This window comes from Bos mutus, chromosome 1, assembly GCF_027580195.1.
Source record: "Bos mutus isolate GX-2022 chromosome 1, NWIPB_WYAK_1.1, whole genome shotgun sequence".
In the NCBI taxonomy this organism is placed as follows: Eukaryota; Metazoa; Chordata; class Mammalia; order Artiodactyla; family Bovidae; genus Bos; species Bos mutus.
Window position 1 is genome coordinate 44294475 of NC_091617.1, and position 22155 is coordinate 44316629.

General features: G+C 37.1%; 1 protein-coding gene across 30 annotated transcripts in view; it reads right to left on the bottom strand.

Annotated features, from left to right (window-relative positions):
- The window catches only part of ABI3BP (ABI family member 3 binding protein), a 301574-nt gene that overhangs the window by 107937 nt on the left and 171482 nt on the right, over positions 1-22155 (bottom strand). For 20 of the 30 annotated variants that reach the window (XM_070368631.1, XM_070368610.1, XM_070368602.1 and 17 more), the window contains 15 exons: positions 21873-21941; positions 20892-20939; positions 19349-19408; positions 18293-18388; positions 16926-16964; positions 16040-16132; positions 15040-15099; positions 12512-12571; positions 9931-9990; positions 8840-8926; positions 7479-7538; positions 6574-6657; positions 3076-3135; positions 2199-2282; positions 565-621 (listed from right to left, as the gene is read on the bottom strand). The exons of 1 other annotated variant lie outside the window; for it this stretch is intronic. In XM_070368631.1, the coding sequence (XP_070224732.1) occupies positions 565-621; positions 2199-2282; positions 3076-3135; positions 6574-6657; positions 7479-7538; positions 8840-8926; positions 9931-9990; positions 12512-12571; positions 15040-15099; positions 16040-16132; positions 16926-16964; positions 18293-18388; positions 19349-19408; positions 20892-20939; positions 21873-21941 (1017 nt within the window). The remainder of the gene's footprint in view (positions 1-564; positions 622-2198; positions 2283-3075; positions 3136-6573; positions 6658-7478; positions 7539-8839; positions 8927-9930; positions 9991-12511; positions 12572-15039; positions 15100-16039; positions 16133-16925; positions 16965-18292; positions 18389-19348; positions 19409-20891; positions 20940-21872; positions 21942-22155) is intronic. 9 more of the 30 variants (XM_070368672.1, XM_070368662.1, XM_070368455.1 and 6 more) reach the window with 8 other exon arrangements.

Genomic DNA, 22155 nt, shown 5'->3' on the forward strand with positions numbered 1-22155 from the left:
TGGTTCTTCATTCAGTAAAAGACAAGAAACTCTTAAACCTTGTTAAATAAGGAGAAATAATCAGCCTATTCTATCATAAAAGCCCATCATTTAAACTTTTAAGATTTAGGCATGTTCAAAAATTCGACCATTATCTAAAAGCATTATTCCTTGAAACAATAGATTCACCAGTACAATCACACAGATCCTAATTCAATAAAAAGTAACACAATAAAAACATGGCATTTCTACAATTGATGAGGAAAAAGCAAGTGAGAAGAATAAGAGATAAATGGGAATTCATGTTTGAAAGAAAGCTTAATAGTCAACACTTTAACCAAATGTGCATGATCACATGACAAAGTCGAGTAGATACACAGCAGTCCGACATCATGAAATTAGTATATACACAGTTCTCTTAGATTCAACAGATGACATAGAGCTTAGCATACTTACACGATAAAGATTGTAATAGGATGACAACAGAGGGGTTAGAAATGGTTTAAGATGCAGGAGAACCTGTGGCTATAATGGTATGACAATGAACAGGAAGAGCACCATTTGAAGGACACACATGCTCATTACCCACGATTTCTGGAGCTTCAGTTCTAAGAGTACCAGGTTCAAGATCTGTAGTAGGAACTAGTCAAAAAACAATGAAACAAACACTTGTGAAAAGTCAGCAAATTATACCAGTATAATATTGCTTCAGTAGGTACATAACAATTTGAAAATTTTTTTGAAATCACATACTTCCTATTTAATGATTTGGTCACCTAAAGCCAGGTAGATATTCTTTTATGAGACAGCCATAGCATACACAATCTGGTAAATATCTTCATAAAGTCAACATGAGTTTCTCCTAGGTATCTAAGTACCCAATTCCAATCATTGTAGAACACTGATCTAGGAAAATTATCCAAACAGTTTACCAAATATATACTTATGTAACTGTTCTGACAACTGTTGACTTTTCTGTGGAAGCTTTAAGAAAACAATATGTCTAAGTTCTCACCATAAGGAAAAATATTTTCCTACTGCTTTCATCTATCTATATGAGGTGATGGATTAAACTAAACAACTAAAGCTACCGTGGGAATCATTTCATGACACATGCAAGTCAAATCATTATGCTGTATGCCTTAAACTTATACAGTGCTGTATGTCAATTTTCTCTCAATAAAACTGGAAGAAAATAGCATGTCTATATAAGCATGTATTCAATAAGTAGATTTTGTATTTATAGACATGGAACAGAATTAAGCCAAGTGAAGCATACAGATCTTGTCGAGAAGACCTATTTGGAAGTAGGCTGAGACCTTGTTTGAGGCAAAAGCACTCAATAAATCAGGATATAAGAACAAATAGCGTGTGGTGCCCAGTAGAGCACTTAACGTGCTCTGTTCTAATCACAGGCTGTACCCTGTATAGGGGGAAGAGACCATTGCAGGAGAGACCACTGATACTTTTGGGTCAGATCCAAACTTCTGAGTCATACTTTCAAGGAATTTCTTCAACTACTCTTATGGGCCCTTCCAAACACAGTACTCTTCATTACCACTGAGAAGCAGAACCTCCCTTCACTCAGAAGTCTGTGCTCGCTGGTTGGTCTCTTCCCCTTTCTTTTTGTCTGTCAGTCTCCATGATTTTAAGACTTCTTACTTCTGTCCTTCACAGACTTTTCTCTCTTTCAGCTGAGAGATGTTTAGAACCCTTGCATAAAAGAACTCTGTTTGCACAGATATACTGCCTAGGTTCAATCTTTCAGTGTTTCACACTGAGGCGGGTTCTGAATTTGACTCTACTCCAGACTGAGAAGTAAGAAGTCGCTGCCTTCTCTGATATCCTCACAACTGTTGATGGGCTGTGGGGACAGGTAAGTTACTTCATGTTTGTTTCTTGAAAAAAAAAAAAGATTGGTTTAAGACATTTTGTCTTTAAGTGAAGAAGGGAATGGAATAAGAAAACGCAAATAAAGGACATAGTACATAAAAGAGTAGATCCTTACGTAGAAAGCAGAGTAATCAGCTATCGCACAAGTCCCTGCCACCCCCTCATCACGTTTTCCTTTGCTAACTCGACAGGGGGAAGCAGCAGCAGGCCATTTCGTGCCTTTACCGGCGCAGGGATCACATGGACTACCATTCCCACTGCTGGATCAATCCCAGACTCTCCAGAGCCACGAGGACTCAGTCCTTAAATGAGAAACCCACATTTACCCGGTTTGGTTTGAGGTGCCTCAGGAGTTGTTGTAGTTTTAAGTTTGGGACGCGGACGACGGGTCCGTTTTGATGTTTTAGGAGCTGAAGAAAGAAAACCTTCAGTTACTTCAGAGTTCATAGTTCAGCAGCTATGGGTAGCAGAACACACGTCTCCAGATTTCCTAAAACTTACTAGATTTCCTCATATTTTAGGAAGTGCGTCTTTTAAACTTTTTAATTTGAAGCTTTCACCCTTATTATAATAGTTTTTTTTTTACATGTGGAAGTTTACTGGGAATAAGTCATATATGAAAGTAAGTTATTCATTTAAAAAGAAGAATCATTCAAAGAACTCTCTTTTGAATTAAAAAGGAAAAGAATGATTGGTAAAATATTATGATGGTGGTGATGGTACAAACTCTTCAATGGTTTCCTAAAATAAGACCATGTCATTAACTTTTCAGTTAAAGAACAAATATCATATCAGTTCAGTTCAATTCAGTTCAGTCGCAGATAGCTTAAAAAAAAAAAGACTTTTAGATCCACAAAGAACCCCCTTTTCTAACTTTTGTTAGGGTTACAAGAATTGCTTTTTAAACTCAACTTAAACAAAACATTGGTTAAAAAACATATGCAAAGGCAAGAACAATTTCAGATGGTTATATGTATAACAATTGATCTGAGTTAGGTTCATGCATAGCTCTCTTAGAAACAAAGGATTAACTTGTTTTAAGAGTCAGAGTCTTCAGTACTTTTAGGATGAAGAATATCATGGCGTGATAATAGAGGATGATGACATAGCTTTATGAAGCAAAAGAACCTGTAGCTGTGATGTTGACGGAACAAGTTTGACAATGAGAAGCGAACGCACTTACTGAGGATCACGTGTTATTACCTTTTGTTGTTACCCAAGCGTCAGTTCTGAATGTAACAGGTTCAAAGTCTGCAGTAGGCACTGACCAAAAGTATTAAAAAATAAACCAAATGATTGTTTTAAATAAAAGAAAACTTAAAACATTTACTGTGAAAAGGATCTTCCTAGTATAACATGGCAAGTTTTAAAAACTCTTAAACTAGAAGGGTAAACAATTGGTTTTCTAAAAATTGGCCATACCTAAGTCAGGTACCTATTCTCTTATTCCTCCTTTTATTATCTGATTCTAAATTAATAAGCCAAAGTATGATGTTTGGGTATTGGTAAGGACCTATCTTGGGAAAGAGACTGAGGCCTCAGCATGATGAATCAGATTGGTATCTCTCCATATTAAGCAAAGAAAGAACATGTCTTCATGAACAAAGAGGAACTTGTTGATAAATACTTGATCAAATCTCAATGGCTTCATCAGGTGCCTAAAGATCTCTACCTTGGGAGTCCGATGTGGACCAACCAAGATCTAGAAAAGCTTTGAGTACCACCTTGAAATCAGATATCCTTTGTATTATATATTACAGTTAGACTTTCTCCTTTGGTTGGTCTCTACCTATATCCACTCTTTCTGATTTAATTCTTTTCCATCTTTCTACTCATCTATGTCCCATGATGATTTCAAGGCTCTACTTTCTTTCTTTCTTTATTTTGGGCACATTCCAGCTTTCATTGTCAATGCCCCTGAACTATTGTTATCCCACAAAATCAGCAATACTGAGACAATCTTTTTCTTTGTCCAATAGAGAAGAAACAGTGACTGCTTGGAAACTTTCGAAACCAGAGTAAATTTTGGAATAACTAAAATAAATTTTTATGTAATTTTTAAATCCACATAAATCTTTTATTAACCTCTCTGTAAACTGCAGAGGAAAATAGTTAAGGCTTTTAATATGAAGTTCCCCACAATCAGATTTCAACCTTCAGCTCACAATGTAATTGCTGTTTTCCACAATCACAAGTCCCTAAATTTCATTTGTAAAAGAATGAGATAGTTACACAACAGTGCACAGTCTAAATCTGATGAGTAAAAGTGCTTTGCCTGACCTATGTGATGTTTGAAAACTGGGATATTTTACTGAATAAACTAAAATTTTGGAAACACCCTAAAAAAATTGGAAAGTCTAGAAATAGTCTGCATGGCAATAATTAGCAAAACTAAGTCATAGCTGAACTGTGTGGATGAGGAAGGAATTTTCCTGTTTGCCCCAGTCTCTACTCCTATACTGTCTCATTTTTAGTCCTTTTTGCTCATTTACAATATACACTTGGTCATTACAGACATTTGAATTTTCCCATCATGTACTTTTTCACTTTGTCTTTGACCTTCCTTTCTGCTGTTCTTTTTTCCTCTCTAATGAATGCTTTCTTAAAGCAAAAAGGTTACCTCTTGTTTTTACTTTTTCTATTTTAATTATTTATTAAATTGTACATATAACTTTTATAATCATTAGTAAATGCATATGATTCATGCATTTTTTCCTATATTTGCTATTTTCATAATAAAAAGAACAGTAACAAAACATATTTATAGATAATATATAATATATATAAAAAATATAATATGGATAATATAAATGGTAGAAACTGACATGAAAAAACTTTATAACATTGACTATATATATTTTAAAAATTATTTATAATATATACATATTATGTGGGAGACCCGGTTCGATCCCTGGGTCAGGAAGATCCCCTGGAGAAGGAAATGGCAACCCACTCCAGTACTCTTGCCTGGAAAATCCCATGGACAGAGGAGCCTGATGGGCTACAGTCCATGGGGTCACAAAGAGTTGGACACGACTGAGTGATTTCACTTTCTTTCTTTCATAATATACACATATAATGATTGCTAATGTATATACATATATATCAATATATGATTGTTAAGCTCAAGGCAACAAGTATCACCACTTTTTATTTTTTTGCAGAAAAGAATGTATTTAAATTAGAAATTAATATCAAAATGAGAAATTTATATCAAACATACTTTAAAAGCTCCAAATATTTGGAAATTAAATGTCTACTTAAAAATGATGGCTGTATTTAAGAAGCCATAACAAGGAAAAGTAGAAAACATTTTTAACAGAATAAGAATGAAAAGAGAATTTATCAGAATTTGTTGCACGCAGCTGAAGCTGCTCAGTGCAACTAAATACAATGTGGAAAGCTGAATAAGGTATGAAAACAAATACTGGACACTAGCATAAAATTTTGTGAAACTGGAACAAAATCTGTACTTCAGTTAATAATATTGCATCACATACAGCCACTATGGAGAACAGTGTGGAGATTCCTTAAAAAACTGGAAATAGAACTGCCTTATGATCCAGCAATCCCACTGCTGGGCATACACACTGAGGAAACCAGAAGGGAAAGAGACACGTGTACCCCAATGTTCATCGCAGCACTGTTTATAATAGCCAGGACATGGAAGCAACCTAGATGCCCATCAGCAGATGAATGGCTAAGAAAGCTGTGGTACATATACACAATGGAGTATTACTCAGCCATTAAAAAGAATACATTTGAATCAGTTCTAATTTCCTGTTTTTTTTTAAAGAACATAGTATCATAGTATTTCTTTATATTCTCAGAATTGGATTAGAAGTTTCAAGCCTCAAATTTTGTAAAATCACTAAAACAATAAGCTCTCTAGACTTTAAGCAGTAACCTAGTTAGTAATACTAGATTCCAGAGTAAAGGGAGCTATATCAAAGTTTTAAGTGAATATAAATCAGAAATCTAGCATAATGTTTATACTTAGTCAAATAAGTAAGGCTTCATTCTTTCTAAATTTATCTTTCCCTGACCCGAAGATTTATGTACCTAGCACATCTTGTTGATAGCACACAAATATCAATCTTATATTTTCATAGATGTGTATATTGCCATCTTCTATTTTATTTACCAAGTAAAGGCTTTTGTTTTTAACTGTCTTTCAGGTTTTAGGACTAAAAACACATCTTCCACATCTGATACAATAGCACCTTGGGAGGCTACTGAAGGCACTTGAAAGTGAAAGTGAAGTCGCTCAGTCGTGTCCGACTCTTTGCGACCCTGTGGACTGTAGCCCACCAGGCTCCTCCATCCATGGGATTCTCCAGGCACAAATACTGGAGTGGGGTGCCATTGCCTTCTCCAGGGGATCTTCCCTACCACTTAGTGTTTATCAATTTGAACTGAATATGCCTAATTTTTCTAGACAAGCTTTATTTTCACAAGATAAGTGGCAGTTAATAAAATGTACAGCAACAGAGATTTTTACAGAGGAAGTATGAGGCATAAGGCTGCCATACAAATCTCCCCCTACTGTGCATTTCTTGCCAACTCTAGAGTAGGAACTGCAACTCAATACTGAGTTGTATCTTTAGTCTCTGGCGGCATACTGGTTACTCCCAACAACTAAGATTACTCGTCACTCTGTTGGGTTAGGTTGTTGGAACTCTAAGCCATGAAAATTTTTACCTGGTTTTGACTCAGGTGCTTCAGCACTTGGTGTGGTTTTTGGTCTGGGATGTGGATGAATTGTCTGTTGTGATGTTTTAGAAGCTGAAGGAAGAAATTCTTGTATTATTACATAACAACATTACCCAGGGTTCTGGAACCTATGGGAAGCAAAAACATGACTCTAGATTTTCTACATCTTATTTGATATTATTAGATATTTACCTTTTTAGTTTGAGATTTTTGTCACATACATAAATTCCTTTTGTATCTTCTTTTATCATAGAAGATTTTTTTGAAGACAAAAATCAGTTTTAATATAAGAAATAAAGATTAGTAATTATAATCAAACTCTCATAGAGCAGTGTGGTTGGGCAACAAAAAGGTTAAGGACTGTTGCTAAATTTCAATAGATAATGAAGGACAGTCAAACTAAATGTGAGGTTTATAATTTAATCTTTCAATCTCTGGTACATGTTCTATGTAACTATTAAAATAAGAACACATTACTACCTAAATGGAAACAAAACAACAAAATACTAAGGAAATAGAAAAAGGGTAGAAATGTAGATGTGCCAAGAATGGATCCTCTTGGCCCTGTGAGAGTAGTTGTTGATGGCTTTATCTGTCTAGACAAGAAACAGATCTGTGATGTGTTTGAAAACCAGTTTTTAACCACAAGCACCGCTTGAACAAAACACAGAATGACACAATTTCAAACAGGTTACCCAGCAAATATCTTAAAGTAGGCTCACCTATGGCTAATTCTATTAAAAACAACAGATAATTTAAGAGTTTTCATAATTTTAAGAAGAATGTAGATAAATGGCCACAAAGAATAAAACTACTGTCACACGGAGTAAGATGAAACTCTGAGCCCAACAATAAGCAGGATAAGGCTTGTTGAAAACACGGTATATCATTACCTAATGTTGTTCCGGGGGCCTCTGTTCTAAGAGTGACAGGTTCAAGGGTTGAAGCAGGAACTGACCAAAAGATAATACAGTAAAGCAAAGAGATTTAAAAATATATGAAAAGTTAGAACATTTGCACCCCATCAAGATTTGCTTGTGTATCATTCCTTCCACAAACAAACAAAAAATAACAGAAAGAGCAGATGACTGTTCTTCAGCCAAGCAATAGTTATGGTCAGTCTTAGGCTTAGCCTTGAACTATCTTGAGTCAACATGAAATTCTCCTAGGTTTTAACTAATGGATTTTAACCAATATGGAAAACTCTGCACTAGAAAATATTTTCAGGCATTTACCTAATATAAAATGAGAAAAAAAAACTGTCTTTAAAGTAATCTGATCAACCTGTACTTCAGTGGAAGCTGAAAAGGAGCACATCCTATGTTTAGATTAACATGGATATAATAGATGGTGTGTACATTTGAAATAGATATAAAAATTAATCATGGAAGTGGATGGTGTTTGTCCTGCCAAGAGCTCAGCTATGGAAAGAGTCAGAGATCTCTGTTCAAATCATGACACATAAAAGAGCAGGATATGGTGGTCACTCAGTCTGTAATATTTGGTAGAGCATCTTTCTGGCCTAAGCCCGGAAAAAAATGGAAATCAAAGACTGTTGACGTCTTTCAAATCTAAGCTCCTGAATCAAGTTCTCAAAATCCTCTTTCAATTGGCTGGATGGGTCCATCCTAATGTAGCATCATCAGTAGCCATGCTTGGACCACTAAGAAGTAGGACAGTCTGTTCTAGGCAACTCCCCACCCCACCTCTGCCACCTCCACCACATGCCTGGTCCTTCTGTCTTGGATCATGTTTTCCTCCACATATACAAATCCTGTAGTGGGCCCAAACCTTAAGGGCCAAGGGCCAAGTCCAGTCTACCTTGATTTTTCCCTTTGTCTCATCAAAACATATGCTCGACTTTACTGTTTTAGAAGTAAAATAAGTCTCCCAGACGTGGCATATCACCCACAGTTGCTACTATTGATCCAGGAATTTGCAAGCTACTTTCAATTTGTTTATTTACTTGAATGGAATATATTGACTCTGCTAAATAAGTTTTATCTTTAAGATCTGAGTGGAATTTTATAGTAAAAACTTACTAAATGTATATCAAAGATGACTCTCACATAGAAAGAATTAGGTATTCTGGCACCAACTGTATCTTACACAGTCATGTTCTCCTCGATACGTGGTAGAGGAGATATTACTAATGCTGTCTCATAACTTCATACTTAGAAAGAGTAAGAGTTTTGGGTCCCCAGTGGGACAGGCTACTAGGGCTCACCCTTAAACCAACAAATTGCACATTTACCCAGTTTTGTCTGAGGTACTTGAGGGCCTCGTGTGGTTTTAAGTCTGGGACGTGGACGACGAGGTCTTTGTGATCTTTTGGTAGTAGCTAAAGAAAGAAAAGACTTATGTTATTCTATATCTTATGGCTCTGGGTACTGAGGAGAGGTTTTTCCAAAACCTGTTAGATTTTTAAAAGTTCTATGAAACTGTAGTCTAAAATTTTCACTCTTTTTATGCCAACGCATCATTGAGGGTCAAGTTACCTATTCAAGGCATGAAAATTAGCACTTGTAATCAGATACTCACATTAGTCCCTCTCTGAGGGAAAAAATGAGAAGGAAGACTCAATTCTGGTGCAAGGGAAGGGGAGGTTAGGGTCACACTAAGGAAAAGGTTTACAATTAAAATTTCAGATTTGGAAAACTTCCTATTTGTCAAATTGGTAATAAAACACACCATTACTTAAAACATCAACAAAGAAGCAAACATACCATGCAAATAGTTTTTTTTTTAAATCTAGAAATGTAGAAGATGTGCAAAGGAACTTAAGATTAGTTGTTATTGCTCATCAGCCTGGAGAAAAAAGAGATCCAAATTTGTTTTCAACTCAGCTTTAACACAGAACTTCCCTGGTGGCTCAGATGGTAAAGCGTCTGTCTATAATGCGGGAGACCCGGGTTCAAGCCCTGAGTTGGGAAGATCCCTGGAGAAGGAAATGGCAATCCACTCCAGTACTATTGCCTGGAAAATGCCATGGACAGAGGAGCCTGGTAGGCTACAGTCTATGGGGTCGTAAAGAGTTGGACACAACTGAGCGACTTCGCTTTCACTTAACACAGAACACTGCTCAACAAAGCACAAATCAATGTGATAATTTCAAATGCACCACATGGCAGGTAAATCTTTTGAACTAAACACACGCCTGCTGTCATGAAAACAACGGGACACTCTTTTAAAGAGGCTTCGACACTCTTCAGATGACGGATTGAATTGCAGTAGAGGATGATGATGTCATTTTGTGAAAGAAGAAAAGCAGATGATGGGGATGGAGACTGAATGGACTGCACAAGGAGCAGCAACAGCACTAGGAGAATGGCGCAGCGTCATTACCTAGTGTGATCCCAGATGTCTCAGCTGAAAAAGTAACAGGTTCAAGGTCTGTAACAGGAACTGAAGTAACAAACAAAAGAGAGGTTTGTTGTTTTTTTTTTTTTTAAATGAAGTATGAATAGCTATAACATGCATGCCAAAATGAATCTTGTCAGTGTAATACTATCTCTAGAATACTTTTTAAAATTTCTGAATGAAGGGTGTTATGGACTGAATTGTATCCCCTCAAAATTCATATGTTGAGGTCCTAAAACCCAGTGTGACTATGTTTGGAGCTAGGGCCTTTAAAGATTTAGTTAAGCTTAAATGAGGTCATAAGAATGGGACCAGAAGCCAGAAGGACTGCTGTCCTTATAAGAAGAGGGAGAGACGCAGGGAAGCTTTCACACACAGAGAAGCCCATATGAAGACACAGCCAAAGAGAAAGGTTCTGGGACATATTAAACCCGCTGATGCCTTGACCTTAGACTTCCAGCCTCAAGAGCTGTTGTCTAAGCCACCCAGTCTGCGGTATTTTGTTATGGCAGCCCCGTCAGACTAACAGAAAGGGAAATCAGCTGCTGTGCTCACATTTGGCCAAACTGTAGTTAGGGACTTCTTCATCTCATGAGATAGCCATTATGTTTGGTCTCTGTTTAGCAGCACCAGAGGGAAACAGTTCTTGTAATTAGTGCTTGATTATCTGCATCTGCTCTGGTAGCCTTTAGGACATTCTTAGGTATTTAGTAAATACGTTTCTAACAACCCTCAAAAAGCATGTGAAAAACTAACCTGTACTTTTGTGGACACTGAATAAAGAAACTGTCTACTATGTTATCAAATTATGGTTGCAGAAAAAGTTCCTAAATAACCAAGCAACCATTAGACAAATAGCCCAGAATGGCTCTGATAATATTGCTGAGAACTCAGTTCTGGAAAGGTCTTGTGACGTCTGTCCAAAGAAGAAGACTCGAGAAGGGGAAGCTGCTTAGTCCATGGATCCACTCTCAGCACAGGGAAAACTATCCAAGTGTGGAAAGAAGAGATATTATGATGCTTATTAAGAACGATACTAGTCTTAGCCAACCTCGCATGGTGTTGTTCAAGTGCATCATCCCCAAGAAAAATGCTTTATTTGCCTCATAGAGAAAGCAGGATCTCTGCTCCCTCTGGTTGCCTCTAAGCATATCCTTTTTTTCATCTTTGTTCACTCTCACTTACCCACTTGTGCAAATTCTAATGTGACATCAAGACCCAAACTCCTTCTCTGCTCTACTGAAGCCCACGTTGATTTTTAATTTTTTAAAGATCTGCCAAGCAAGTATGAGATGAAAGAATTTGGGTTCCCTCCACCAACAACTAGGGAAGAACTATAGACCCAAAGTACCCATTTTGGATTACACACTGCCCATGAAAAAGCCTCGCTATAACAAATCTATACTTAATGTTTGTGTACCTCAGAAAAATCTTGAATTTGAAATAACACTCTGCACTGTTCTAATTCTCTAGGATGTTCACATAGGAAAAATGTTTGTGCTTAACTAGCCTGCAGACTGAGAAGCAAACCTGTCTCTTACTACCCAGACTTGGAGAGAAGATTATGTATCTTCCAAACAAGAACTTCTCACCAGCTCTGAAGGCACAAGGACTCTTCATAGTTTCCTCACTAGGAGGTAAATAGGTTTCCATTTTCAATCAGTGGCAGGCTACCACACTCCTTAAGTCAAGAACCCTTTTTTTTTTTTTTTTTTTGTCTGGTATAACCTCCACTGCATCTGGACATGAAGTAGTTTTAAGTTTGTATTGTGAATGACGTGTCTATTGGGATGCTTTGGGAAGTAGAAAAAGATAAACTTGGTACTTTAAAGCTTATGCTTCTGAAAATCACAGGTTTTTGAAAAAACCTTCATGTTTTTCAAAGCTTGATGGATTTTCTTCAGTTTCAAGAAATGGATCTGTCTAGGGTGAAAATTTTGCCCTGACTATGTGTATATCTTGCTTTGTTACTGATGATACTTTGGGGAAAAAGCTGATACATAAAATGAAGGTAATAAATATTTTTATCACATTCTCCTAGACTACATTAAAAAGATTGAGTCATTTCTAAACTATGGTGGAGAGTAAGGGGGAGTCAGATTCAACTTAAGGATGAGGCTTACTATTTAAACTTATTAGCCTTGATCACGTTACCTGGTAGACAAATCACTACAAACATATCACACAAATGTTAAAACAACAACAAAACAGGCAGATAAAAAAGGCAGGTGTACAAAGGGTGTATAAAGGAACTTCCGTGTCACAGCCTGGTTAGCATGGATCAGGATCAGGCACTCTAATAAATACGTGAAATTTACCTTAACAGAGAACTCTGGTTGAGCTAAAAACACAAACTGGTATGAAGAAAAATTTAAATATGTTACAGGATAGGAAGATATCCCAAACTAGATCCAGGCATGGCTCTCTTTAGAACGAGAGGTAACTTGCTTTATGCATATTTTTCTCACAAGATAAATAATGTAACTAAATGGCAACAGAGTGGAATGAGCAGAAGTTTGGCAATGAGTAGGGAAAGCTCTTGCTAAAGGGCAGAAAGTGGCATTACCGAATGCTGTCTCCGGAGCCTCTTTTATAGGAGTAACTGGTTCAAAGACTATAGCAGGAACTGACCAAAAATAACAATAAAAAAGAAATGTTAAACATTTATACAGTCTCACAGGGATATGATTTATCTGCACTCAGTTCAGTTCAGTCACTCTGTCAAGTCCGACTCTTTGCGACCCCATGGACTGCAGCATGCCAGGCCTTCCTGTCCATCACCGACTCCCGGAGTTCACCTAAACTCATGTCCATTGAGTCGGTGATGCCATCCAACCATCTCATCCTCTGTTGCCCCCTTCTTCTCCTGCCTTCCATCTTTCCCAGCACTCAGGTACCAGTTTATCACTCAGGAAGGATTGTCTTTATAATCAGGTAACTGTCCCTGAAAAGTGCCTGTGAAATTTCTCATTCTGTGATGATCCTAGTCTAGGTACCAAAGTAGACCATGCCCATCTTGCTAAAACTGATCTTTGGAAAGAAAGCACAAGCTTTGCCCAGCTGGAGTACTTAAGAGAGCAAGATAAAGGGCAGCCATTCAGTCTGTGGTTTAGCTGTATCCTTTTATCATGTGCCTGGGGAAAGCCTCCCATACTGATGATTCCTACATGAAACTCAAACTCCTAAGCCCAGCAGTGAAAAACCCTTTTCTACTGGCCCTATGAGCCCATTCAGTATAACAGCAGCTTCAGTATAATGTTCTGATCCACACTTAGAAGCCTGACAGAGAAGCCTCTGTCTCCTCTCACTGGTCCCTACATATCCTGCTTTTCTGAACTTCTTTGTTCCCTGCTCCCTAGTCATCCAAATCCATAACAGTTTGAGTGCTCAAGTCCTTCTTAACTACTCTGGTCCACTCTGATTGTTTCTTTAAATTCGGAGAAGGCAATGGCACCCCACTCCAGTACTTTTGCCTAGAAAATCCCATGGACAGAGGAGCTTGGTAGGCTGAAGTCCATGGGGTCGCTAGAGTCGGACATGACTGAATGACTTCACTTTCACTTTTTACTTTCATGCATTAGAAAAGGAAATGCAACCCACTCCAGTGTTCTTTCCTGGAGAATCCCAGGGACAGGGAAGCCTGGTGGGCTGCCGTCTATGGGGTCGCACAGAGTCGGACACGACTGAAGTGACATGTTGACAAACTATGGCCCAAAGGCCAAATTGCCCATAGCTTGCTTTCATACAGCTCGTTTCCATCTTTAAGTGGTTGTAAGAAAAAGGAAAATAGATATCACAGACTACTGGGGCCACAAAGCCCCCAGTATTTACTAACTTGTTCTTTATAGAAAATACTATCAACTCCTGCCTGGATCTGTACTATGATGTATACAAGCTAGACAGTTACCAAGAAATAATCTATTTGCCCAAGTATATGTTTGTTGCACAGCTGTTTCAGTCCACTACACACATTCAATATATAAAGGATGAATAGCATCGGATGATAAGCCAATGAAACAGACATTTAGAGAGAAGATTCTAATTCACAAAAAGGAAGGGATTCAGCTACCACCTAAGATCCATCCAGCTATGCTCCGCTTGCCTACTGTGGGGGTGAAAGTGGCTGCTGATCCCGACTTGCCCCTTCACTTTCTCTAGACTCCACAGGGATGGGCTCCAGGATTCCTCAACCAGAATCGACACATTTACCTGAGTCCTGAGGTGCTTCAGGACTCAGTGTGGTTTTAGATTTGGGATGGGGATGATGAATTCATTGAGGCACTTTGGGAACTAAAGGAAGAAAACTTCAGGTTAGTAGAGTGGTTTGAGTTCCAGAAGCTGTGGATAGGATTATACTTGCTATAGAGTTTCAGGAAATTTTTCTTTTGACTTTGAAATATTTGTCACTATTTTTATTATTGCCTCTATTTGTCAATTATATTACTATGAAAAACAAAAATCACATAGAAATATTAGTTGATATATCAAGGAGATCCTCAAAAGTGATTTCCACATGAAAAAAAGTTCCAAAAACCTACTGTATTATAGTGATGGTGGGAGAGGGGTAGGGTGATTTTATACTAATGATGGGACACATAATTTCAATTTACTGGCCTTGGGTATATTTTCTATTTCACTCCTTACTGAAAAAAAGACCATATCATTGCCTAAAATGACAACATAAAGTCACACAGGTCATAAAAATGTAAAAATTTAGATCTGGGCAAGAATTACATCACACCATAACAGTTGTGACAATGTACTCGCTTAGATCAAGGACAGACACCCCACTTGCAACCCTACTTGTTGTGTTTGAAACTCAGTAACACAGAATGTGATTAAAAGGTTACATGGGGATGAGATGCTACAAATTCAAACCCATTGCTTTAAGAATATATATACTACGCTAAGTTCATACTTGACTGTCTCAGTACCAAATGAATTGTTTTAAGACTCCAATATATTAAGAAATAATTGAATGACAATAGAGAATGACAAGAGTCTTGTGAAGCAGGAGAAGCTGAGGTTATGATGGTGATGAAATGGGCTTCAAATGAGCAGAAGCAGATGCTGATGGACATAGTGGATCATTACCTACTATTGTTCCTGGAGCTTCGGTCCTAAGACTGACTGGTTCAGGGATTGTGGCAGGAACTGATCAAAAGTAATAAAAGAAATCAAAGAGATTTTTGTGAATGCATAAAATGTCAGAAAGTTCATCTTACCAGTAAAAACAAGGCTTTGAAGAGGGGAGAGGGAGGGAAAGGATGGATTATACAGAAAGTGAACATAAAAGGCAGGAATTATAGGGGTGGGAGGTGAGAGGTGGAGGCAGTAGGGGGTCACACCAAGGTCTGTCCACCAAACACAGAACAGACAGCCAAAAAGAAGCTGAGACCATACCCCCTAAGAGACTAAGTCCTTAATGAAAACAGTGGCATTTAATAAACAAAGGAACAACCTATCAGTTTGTGATATCATTTTAAATTAGGTTATCTTCAGTTCTAAGAACAGAAAAAGCATGGTCCTGTGTAGAAATAGGGATCACTGAAGCCAACTGGATCAAATTTAAGCTCTTGAGTAGACATCCTAGTCCCCTTTAGTTCATTCTATGGGTACAGTCAAGGGAATGTATGAATAAGTCATCGTCTATCTGGTCACCAGCTTCATTCAGCACATTTCCTATTTTCAGCCTTTGTCTCCTCAACCTTCCATTCATCCAAATTCTGTTCTGATGTTTCCCCTAATTATTCTTGATCTCTTTCTGTTCCAAATATTTACATTTCCAGCATATAGCATTTGTACTCTTTGAGAAATTACTTTATATTTGTATACACACTGCCTTATGTTATTTTCTATCTTTTTATGCAGGAACAGCTTTTGTTTACAAAATAATTGGGAAATAGAACAGAATTACTACTTCTGATGTGTCTCACAGTTGCTAATACAGTTACAGGGACGTGGAAGGGATTAATAATAAGAGTAGCTTCCACTCTTAAGAGATATGTAAGACATGTACCAATTATGTGCACAGAATTCAGGGTTCCAACTGGGATAGAATGTTTGGACTCCTTAAACCAGAAATCATATTTACCCAGTTTAGTCTGAGGTGCTTCTGGATGGGGCGTGGTTTTAGGTTTGGGACGTGGACCACGGGGTCTCTTTGTTGTTGTTGTTGTTGTTGGAGCTGAAGGAAGAAAATCTAGGATTAATATAGTGCCAATGGCTTCAATAACTCTGAATAGAATGATATAAGCAGGTTCTAGGCTTTCTAAAATTTACCAGTTTCTTTGAGTGGAGAAAACTTTGTTACTTTAGTTTGAAGTTTTCTCCTTTAACAGATTAACAGGTTTTCTTTTATAACTGAGAATTCTCTAAAGATTAAAAATTATGTAACAGTTATGTTTAAGAAATGAAGATGAGGAATTATCATTTCCTTGAAACCACCTCTAATGAGAAATCATGCTAAACTGTGATGGTATGTAAGAAGTTCAGACCATCCTGTACTATCCTTTTATAATTTAAAACAAGTAAGTTTGGGCAAGTTTTCCACTTGATAATTTACTAGAAAAATGACACAAAATTAGATGAAACATTAGTAAAATAAAACAAAAATCATGTAAATCTTGAACTATAGAAAGTAAAATGCTCAAAGAAACTTCAAGGTATAATAATTGACACTCTGTTGGTGGTCTAAATAAAGGATACATGGAAAATCACATTTGGACCCCAGTTCTAACAAACAGCACAGTGTAAACAGAGACTCAGATTGATGTGATGCAATTACAAGCTGGGAGATGGAGTCAATAGCTGTCTCAAAGTTTATATACATTAATGTTAGAAAGAAGGCCTTTTCTATTTTAAGATGAATACAGCAATAAGATGACAACAAATTACGACATCATCATCTCTATAGCACCACAGATAAGTATGAAAACGAATAAAGAAAACACATCCTGAAGGGTATAAAGGATCATTACCTAAAGATGTCCCAGGAGTAATAGGTTCAAAGTCTGTAGCTAGAAATGATCAAAATAATAATAATAAAAGAAATGTTAAACGTGTAAGAAAAGTCACCAAGCTCTCTTGAAAATGAATTTTACCAGAGTAGCATTGGTTCTACTGCCAGAAAGCAAAATTTTTAAAGTTCTGAGGTGAGGGTACAAAGGTACATGATGTTATAAAATCTCCATATAGTTACCTACAAGTGTTGCTTTTATATTACCTTACAATACAGTAGAAGACTCTGCTCAGAGAAATCTTTAGGTATCTGTCTAATAACATTATGGTTAACAATTATGAGAAAATAATGTGAAAGTATAATTTTAAACACTATATATTGGAAAACAAACAATTAGAATCTATGTCATGATAGATGCAATTGTTGATATATTGGTAATGAATAATCAAAATAGGCAAGGCTCTTTTTTGTTGAGAGTCCACTTTGGAAAAAGGCCAAGACCTCCGTCCAAACAAAGGCCTATAAAAGAGCAAGATACAAAGGTTCATTCAGTCCGAAAAACATGTCAATGCATCTCTCTGCTATCAGGACAGAAAAGAGCTGACCCGGGGAGGATAGGAGAGTATCCTGCGGTTTAGTAGCTCAAATCCAGTCACTGAAGTCAGGCATTCAAGGTCCTCTTCATGGACCCACTAAAAAGTAGCATCGCTGTCCACAATTTCTGAGCAGCAGCCAAGTAAACATTGCTTTCCTCCTTTCTCACAATCAAGTTCTCATTTAAGTCCTATCTTTCTGTTGTCACTCACAAATATGGTACCTTCTTTCTTCTGTTTATGGTATTCCTCCTCATTCCTCCAACAAATCTACAAACTATACACATTTCAAGGTCCACATTACACTCATCAGCCTTGGATCTTTCACTTCTCTAAGAATAAACTGTGTCTAACAGTTGGTAAAACTCAGTAAGTAAGTTGCTTTGCCCGTATTCCTTTCTACCCATTTATGAACGATTTCACACAAGAGCAGCATCCTCACTCAATGAAGCCAAGTCATTTGTTTTTTCTAAACTATTCCTCACAATACTAATGCGGCGGTTCATCAAATAAGAGATGAACTGGACTAAATAGGTTAGATACTCAACTAGGTAAGTGTTTGCTGAGCCAGAGTCAAAGAGAAAATGTAATCGAATGGCGAGAGAAACAAATAAAATACAAGGTACCAAGAAGGTCCTAAGAAGCATGAGGAAGTGACTCATTCTGACTAGAACATTTGTAACTTGGACACCATCCTGAAGGACCACAGGGTTACTAGGCGGCGAGTAATTACACTTCTACCACAGTATCACACCTAACAGGGGTCCGTAGGCACCAGCAACCACATATTTACCTAGTTTGGTCTGAGGTGTCTCGGGTCTTGGTGTGCTTTTATGTTTGGGACGTGGACGTGGGCGACGTGTTCTTGTTCTTTGTGATGTTTTTGGAGCTGAAGAAAAGAAACTGGTTAATGCTGTCTTATGACTGCAGAGAGAAAGGATTATTCATGGCTGTAGGTTTTCTAAAATTGTGCTAGATTTTCTTGAGTCTTGAGAAATTTGTCTCTCTGGTTTGAAATTTTTTCATCTACACGCAAAAAAATGTGTGGGGGTGTCTGCTGACAGTTCTTTTGAGAAAGAACATATAACCTTATTTTAATTATCTGAAAACTTTACTATTATTGCTGGTACCAAATTTTCAAAAAGGACCCTGATCCAAGGGAAATCAGAAGTATAACTTTCTATATCACATTACAGAGGGGCCCAGACTCTCCTGCTTTGTGTTATATTTAGAAATTAGTTGGTTTAGAAATCAATTTGGATTATACTTAGAAATTACTTGGTTTAGGCATATATACCATATCTTAAAACAACTTTCCGTTGCTGGCCATAGAATTACATCTGATGTTTATAAGGCATGCATGCTCAGTCATGTTCGACTCTTTGTGACACCATGGACTGAAGCCTGCCAGGCTCCTCTGTCCAGGCAAGAATACTGGAGTGGGTGCCATTTCCTTCTCCAGGGGATCTTCCCGACTCAGGGATTGAACCTGTGTATCCTGCATCTGCTGCACTGGCAAGCAAATTCTTTACCACTGAGCCACCTGGGAAGCCCTGTTTATAGGGAAGAGACTCCTAACTTTATCTGGAATCCAGCAGAACCACAGGCTCTGTAAAGTTTTAGGAAAGCTGGATAATATGGATGATAGCTTCATACAGACTTATATTCTAACCAAGTGACCTATTTTAAACATCTTCAATACATTCAAAATGAAGAATATAGTTGAGTGACAAAAAAGGATGATGAAAGAATCTTGTAAAAGAGAAAACCCTTTGACCAAGATGATAATGGAATAGAGTGGACAATGAGCAGAAAATGTTCTTGCTTAAAAGATACAAAAGGTCATTACCTAATGTTGTCCGAGGAGCCTCAGTTCTCAGAGTTACAGGTTCAATGTCTGTGGCAGGAACTGACCAAAAGCAATTCAATAAACAATGGAGATTTAAGAAATGTGGGAAAAGAAAGAAAATTATCTTGAAAATGAATCCTTTTAATCCTATAATGTTTAAAAATAATTTATGAAAAACAGCACTTTTTCTGTAATAACTAGCTGAACTCTGGTACCCATTTATCTCTCAAATAGCTGTAACCCTTTACACTTTGCTTCTCTATGAGGCCAATGAAAAGTGTTTTTTCGTGGGGGGTTTAATTATATGATTACAGTTATACTGGAAACTTGGCTCCAAAAACTCTTTTGTCCGATACAAAATTTTTAAATTACTTATTTTAAATTTTTAAATTAAATTATGTATTTTTAAATCACTCTTAAAAATCATTATGAAAACTTGTGTTAGTATTTGACAGTTTTCACCACCATTACTAAATTTTTTTTGAGAAACAGTGGCAGCAGTGAGAATTTAAAATGTTCTTAATCAGTCTGTTTATTGGATATCTGTGACACATAGGCAAAAGATAAGCTTATGCCTTTTCTCCACAATAAAGGTGATACTCTTCCTGCAACTTGTCCTTATTTATCCTTTTATTTCAAATGGATACTTGGGAGATAACTATTCAAGTGAGGAACAGAGATGATTAATAAAAAATTCTGGAAAGTAATAACTTTTTGTCTGAATAAATAGGATTCCTATAATTCTATAGTATTCTGTAATGATTGAATTATGCATCAAAATAAAATTTAGATTTATGACTCCTTGGTTTTAAATTAGTGTCTCTATTTTAAATTAAGTCCAGAAAATTAAATGTAAAATCAAAAATGTCTTATCACCAATTCTCTGTAACACAGCATAGAGTAATCTTAAGCCACATCTGAAAACATTTTCTGAACTAATGGAAAACATGGTATCCAGAAGTGAATGAAAGGGAGGACTACAAGGCAAAACAATATTCAAAGCTGAGTGCCCTCAAACAAAAAAGGAAAATTCCTGTTTTGTTTGGAATTCAACACCACAAGATGAATTTATCAAGAGAAAGGTCCAGTTACAATGGAACAGTATGAAATCACAAAAGAAAGGACTTCTGCAAGAAAGAGATGATTACGTATTCTTTTTCAAGCCCCAATCAGCTTTTTCATTGCTTCTCTCCCACATCATAAATTATACACATATAAAAGCAGAGATTTCAACAACGTCCTGGTTTGAAGGATGCACAGAGAGAGCATCTGTGACTCTTGCCAACATCAAGTGCTGCAAGAAATCTATCTCTGAAGGTGATCAAAGCACAATTCACATTCAGGAGTAACAAGCTGAGCTGCAGATGTAAGAATGCCTAATGATATGAAAAAGGTTCCTGTTGAAAATAGCAAACAATTTTAGGGAATGAATGAAAATGTGGATGAATGACCACTGTTTACACAGGACATTACAGACAGTGACAGAGATGAGAGGGGTGAGTTCAGAGAAACAATGACCAAAAGGGAAGACATCCATCATTACCTATGCTTGTGGATGGTGCTTCGGTCTCAGATGTAACAGGCTCAAAAACTGCACCATAAAAAAATAAACAGATAAGTAACAAAAGCAAGGAAGGCTAGACTTTTAGGTTCTCACTGATGCTTAACTCATAGGATACAGAATCTGGTTTATTCTAAGTTGATATAAGTTGCCTTCTTGATGGACTTATTTATTATGAGAGATGTTCTCTTAGTAAGTTAGAATTTTGTACTAACTGGAATCTTAGGGGAAAACTTCAATTGAAAAACAATTGAATTTTCAGAACTGTTACATAGTATCTTTTTATTTGGTAGAAAATCAATTAACAGGTACCATTTAAAATGTAAGGTATTTTAGAGAAAGTCAGTCTCCATGTGACTGTAAAGGAGGAACACAAGATCAGCCTCCCTAGTGGTTGCTGCTGAAATGGCTCTGAAAATGTTCCACATAAAGAAAAACAAGCTTTCGTTACAAACACAAACTGAGAAAGCCTGAAAATGCTTTAAGAAAAATGGAATCTGTTAGATAATCAGATGTAAAATTTTGTCTGTTGTTTAGTCACTAAGTCATAGAGTCCTATTCTTTTGCAACCTCATAGACTGTAGCCTGCCAGGCTCCTCTGTCCAGAGGATTTCCCAGGCAAGAATACTGGAGTGGGTTGGCATTTCCTTTTCCAGGGGATCTTCCCAACCCAGGGATTGAACCCAAGTCTCTTGCTTGGCAAGTGGATTCTTTACCACTGAGCCACTGGGGAAGCCCAGACAATCTGTTATAAAATTTACTAATTTCCCAAACACTGAGCTGTTCATTTAACATATGAAATGAACAAAGTAGCCACATCAGTGTGGCTACTTTGAGAAGAATGAACAAAGAAATCATTGTATTTAGGTTTCTATGCTTTACAACATGACAAATTGTAAGCATTCTCAGCAACATCCCCAAATAGAAAGCATCTTAAGTCAAAGCATTGGAAATTATGTTTACCGGATGTAGGTGGTGGCGTATCTGGTTTTGCTGTGGGTTTAGAAAGTAATTGCTTTGCTGGTTTTGAATCTGAAGAGAAAAGGGCTATAATTAGAGTCATGGCAGAGCTGTGAATGTGATCAGTGTTACTTACACACTGCTTTCCTAGTACTGAAAGTAGGGATTACCCAGGCTGGTACATCTGGTCTACGTGTAGTTTTAGGCCTTTGGGGTCATTTCGATGCTTAAGAGAAAGGTATTAAAAATTAGCATAATGGTTATGGCTGTAAGTGTCATAATTAAG